The following is a 5,354-nucleotide window of genomic DNA, read 5'->3' as shown; positions in this document are numbered from 1 at the left end:
TACCATTGTTAACAACACCAACATTGCAGCAACCAACGACAACTTCAACTTTAACAAACGACGGCCCGACAGCAATGGAAATCGATTCGAACAGTCAACGACGACAGTACCATAATCACAACAACAAGAAACCATTCAACAAGAAAAAACAGTTCAATAAGAAAAAATTCAATGGTACCTGCAACAACTGCAACAAATATGGCCACAAAGCGAGAGACTGTTGGTCAAGAAAAAGCAACAGTCAGCAAACAGCAAACCAGGAGTCAGCAACCTTAGTACAGCAAAAAGGCGACAGCAACAACAGCATGGACGACGATTCTTTTGGCACACCATTATTCGATTACCTGCAACAAAACTCCCAACAAAAAATCAATGGTATTCCTGTGAAACAATCAGTGCAAACAGACGACGAGAATCGGTCATCCTTACGCTTCACAGTAAACATCAATATTGGCGCCGCAGAAATTCAAGCCTTGGTGGATACCGGTTCAGAAGTGACAACAATTGACGAAGCAACAGTACAACAAGCTCAACTATCGACAATAACGGCATCACTATTATATATTCAATATGGCAACAAATCCCGATCTTTATCCGACAAACAAACGATCTCAACATTGGAAATGAACGGACAGCAATACCCAATTGCATTACGCATTGTGCCAAAACAAAATACAAAGGTGATATTGGGTATGGATTGGCTGGTGGGGTTGAACATTTTGCTGGATCTGAATAACCGCACAATCATTCCAAAGAAAGACGTGGCTTTCATTAGTAACAGCAATGCAGCAACAACAATCTCGGCAACCGTTCCAAAACCAGTGCGAGAATTTTTGCAACAACATCCAGCACTATACAATGATACAGAAAAGCAAACGATCACATCAGTGCCAATATATCACCACATCAATACTGGTGATGCAGCACCTGTATACACCCCAAATTTTCGACGGTCCCCAGCAGAAAAGGCAGCACTAGCAGCAGAAGTACAGAAGATGCATGAGCGTGGTGTTATTGTCGAATGTACCAGCCCGTGGGTTTCACAACCAGTACTGGTACCAAAACCGGACGGCAGCCTACGATTTTGCGTGAACTACAAAAAACTCAATGCTGTCACTGAGAAAGACAAATTTCCTCTTGAACCAATCGACTCTCTCCTCGACAAACTCGCCGGAAAAAAGCTATTCAGCCTGATTGATTTGAAATCCGGATACTGGCAGATACCCATGGATCCAAAGGACTCATACAAGACATGCTTCTCTGATGGGCAGAAGCTATGGAGGTTCCTCGTTTTACCCTTTGGAGTGACCAATGGTGTAGCGAGTTTTTCTCGTTTTATGTCTCATTTGCTTGGCCATTTATCCTTTTGCCATTTGTACATCGATGATGTCCTCATTGCATCAGAGACAGAGCAACAACATTGGGAACATGTACTAACGGTTCTGGATATCATGACAAAGGCATCACTCAAGATTGGTCTTACGAAATGCTCGTGGGCAAAATCAGCGGTCAAATTCCTCGGGTTCATTGTATCGGCAGAAGGCATCAAGTCAGATCCAGCCAAGGTGGAAGCAATCAAGAACTGGAGCCAGCCAAAGAATACTAAGGAATTGGAGCGACTACTAGGAACATGTGTCTTCTACCATCGCTTTTTTGTAAATCTAGCACATGTCGCAGCACCGTTATACCGATTACTACGCAAGAACGTGGAATGGCAATGGGGTACTGAGCAAGAAGAAGCATTCACAACGCTCAAGAAACGACTGATGGAACTTCCCACCCTTGCCTACCCGGATCCAAGCCTGCCGTACGAGATGCACACAGATGTAAGTGATTTTGCCTTGGGATCCGTCCTCGTTCAAGGATATCGACCAGTGGCATACGCTAGCAAGACACTGTCAGCAGCCGAGAAACACTATAGTGCTGTAGAAAAAGAGGTGATGTGTATAGTATGGAGCTTGCTACACTTCCATTGCTATGTACATGGTTGTTCCTCTTTAACGATTTACAGCGATGCATACGCAGCGAAAGCAATCCTAGGCAGCAAGAATCCTAAAGGCAGGATTGCACGCTGGGTGATGGCTGTTCAAAGCTATACCTTTGTAATTGTTCATCGAAAAGGAGTGGACAACGTCGACGCAGACGCATTGAGCAGATCGTGCAACGAACAACAAAACAACAACGACGGAAATGCATCAGCAATAACATACGACGAATTATTGCATCATCAACGCGACGACGACGAAACCCACAAATATATAAAAAACAACGATGAACGTTTTTTCTGGCACCACGGCTTATATTGCATCAACAAAGCGAGCCCAGTCGCAGTCATGCCGAAAACCTTGCGACAACGTTTTTTCAATTCAATTCATACACACCAAACAGTAGCTCACATGGGGCGAGACAAGACCTTGGACAAAGCATATCAACTAGCATGGTGGCAATCAAGGAAAAACGACATCAGCAACGCCATCAAAGCTTGTCCAGCCTGCCAACAGCATAAGACACCAACACACAAGTACGGAAAAATGACGAGCATACAGGTCGGTGAACCTTGTGAAGTCTGGGCTGCAGATATTGCAGTATTGCCGACAACAAACAGCAACAATCGATACTTGCTTGTCTTTGTAGAATACATGACAAAGTGGGTCGTCACCGCGGCACTTCCCAGCTTCGATTCCAACACAATAGCACAAGTACTACTCTTCCAAGTAATACTAAAATTCGGAATGATGAAAAAGTGGATCACGGATAACGGCAGTAATTTCATCTCGGATGCGATGCAAGCTGTCTGTAAACGATTGGGAATATCCAGGTCAACAACAAGTGTGGAAAAACCACAAGGTGACGGACTATGCGAACGTCAAAATCGAACTATAAAAGGAGCCTTGGCTATATATGCAGAACACAACCCGGCAACATGGGACGAATACTTACCATTTGTCACATTTGGAGTGAACACAAGCAAACAAGCATCAACCGGCAAATCCGCTTTTGAAATCATGTTCGGCCGTACAGCAATACTTCCATCCGCAGCTGATTTACACTTACCAGCAATGAAAACACACACAACCGAAACTTGGATCGCATATCTCAATCATTATCTTCCAATCCTGCACAAGAAAGTACACAACAATATCCAAAAAGCCCAAGAACGGCAGAAACGTTACTATGATCGCGGCAGACAAGAAAGACCGAAATTTAACACTGGTGATCAAGTAATGCGACTAAAGGCAAAGGAAACTTGGAAATTTCCCAATCCAAAGTTTTCGGGGCCTTGGACAATCACGAAAGTGAACAATGACGCCGGAACCAGCTTTACAATCAAAAGTCAAATCAAAGGCAGAACAAAAACCACCAAAGCAAATCAAGATCAGCTTTATCAATACCATCAAAACATGAATTTCACTTAGTTTAGCTTTTTCTTTTCTTCTTTATACTTATAATATTTCGTTTTATCATAGCAGTATCTTTTTTTTTGCAGAGGGGGAGCTGTGTAACAGATACAAGTCACTACCCCCTATTCCCATATATATGAATATCTCTTACTCAATATAATAAAGTCAGTTGTTATTACCGGACTCTTACATAGCAGTAGCACTATCAATTCAAAAGAGAATGATTGTGCGGTATAGCAGCAGTGCAATGGCTAAGATATATCAGTAGGTTGCCTTGGTCGAGTAGACTAAGGCGCCTTCCCAATCCTGTTGAGGCTTGGGAAGGCGCAGGTTCGAACCCTGCAGCTGCTATCTTTTTTTCAGTAGGCAATATCTTGCTTTATTGAGCTATAAAGCAAAACTAGACTCTTTTGTTCAAAAACTATTACTATGCAGTGAGACTAGTATAACTACACTCTATATTTAAACTATAAAAGAGGATATGAATAGCAGTAGCACTATCAATTCAAAAGAGAATGATTGTGCGGTATAGCAGCAGTGCAATGGCTAAGATATATCAGTAGGTTGCCTTGGTCGAGTAGACTAAGGCGCCTTCCTAATCCCGTTGAGGCTTGGGAAGGCGCAGGTTCGAACCCTGCAGCTGCTATCTTTTTTCAGCAAGCAATATCTTGCTTTATTGAGCTGTAAAGTAAAACTAGACTCTTTTGTTCAAAAACTATTACTATGCAGTGAGACTAGTATAACTACACTCTATATTTAAATTATAAAAGAGGATATGAATAGCAGTAGCACTATCATTCAAAAGAGAATGATTGTGCGGTATAGCAGCAGTGCAATGGCTAAGATATATCAGTAGGTTGCCTTGGTCGAGTAGACTAAGGCGCCTTCCCAATCCTGTTGAGGCTTGGGAAGGCGCAGGTTCGAACCCTGCAGCTGCTATCTTTTTTCAGCAGCAATATCTTGCTTTATTGAGCTGTAAAGTAAAACTAGACTCTTTTGTTCAAAAACTATTACTATGCAGTGAGACTAGTATAACTACACTCTATATTTAAATATAAAAGAGGATATGAATAGCAGTAGCACTATCATTCAAAAGAGAATGATTGTGCGGTATAGCAGCAGTGCAATGGCTAAGATATATCAGTAGGTTGCCTTGGTCGAGTAGACTAAGGCGCCTTCCCAATCCTGTTGAGGCTTGGGAAGGCGCAGGTTCGAACCCTGCAGCTGCTATCTTTTTTTCAGCAGGCAATATCTTGCTTTATTGAGCTGTAAAGCAAAACTAGACTCTTTTGTTCAAAAACTATTACTATGCAGTGAGACTAGTATAACTACACTCTATATTTAAACTATAAAAGAGGATATGAATAGCAGTAGCACTATCATTCAAAAGAGAATGATTGTGCGGTATAGCAGCAGTGCAATGGCTAAGATATATCAGTAGGTTGCCTTGGTCGAGTAGACTAAGGCGCCTTCCCAATCCTGTTGAGGCTTGGGAAGGCGCAGGTTCGAACCCTGCAGCTGCTATCTTTTTTTCAGCAGGCAATATCTTGCTTTATTGAGCTGTAAAGCAAAACTAGACTCTTTTGTTCAAAAACTATTACTATGCAGTGAGACTAGTATAACTACACTCTATATTTAAATTATAAAAGAGGATATGAATAGCAGTAGCACTATCATTCAAAAGAGAATGATTGTGCGGTATAGCAGCAGTGCAATGGCTAAGATATATCAGTAGGTTGCCTTGGTCGAGTAGACTAAGGCGCCTTCCCAATCCGTTGAGGCTTGGGAAGGCGCAGGTTCGAACCCTGCAGCTGCTATTTTTTTTTCAGCAGGCAATATCTTGTTTTATTGAGCTGTAAAGTAAAACTAGACTCTTTTGTTCAAAAACTATTACTATGCTGTGAGACTAGTATAACTACACTCTATATTTAAACTATAAAAGAGGATATGAAT

At 41.9% G+C, this 5,354-nt stretch overlaps 1 protein-coding gene across 1 annotated transcript; it reads left to right on the top strand.

Moving 5' to 3' along the window:
* Positions 1-3,005: 3,005 nt before the first annotated feature.
* On the top strand, positions 3,006-3,182 carry BDB00DRAFT_732161 (uncharacterized protein; the record flags this gene model as incomplete). Its single annotated transcript, XM_053118334.1, has 1 exon — positions 3,006-3,182. A coding segment is annotated over one exon (177 nt), but the record flags the coding sequence as incomplete, so codon positions are not given.
* Positions 3,183-5,354: the final 2,172 nt, after the last annotated feature.

This window comes from Zychaea mexicana, assembly GCF_025766255.1.
Source record: "Zychaea mexicana strain RSA 1403 chromosome Unknown BDB00scaffold_335, whole genome shotgun sequence".
Classification (NCBI taxonomy): domain Eukaryota; kingdom Fungi; phylum Mucoromycota; class Mucoromycetes; order Mucorales; family Lichtheimiaceae; genus Zychaea; species Zychaea mexicana.
Note: the sequence above shows the minus strand (reverse complement) of the source record. Positions and strands in the feature narration are given on the sequence as shown.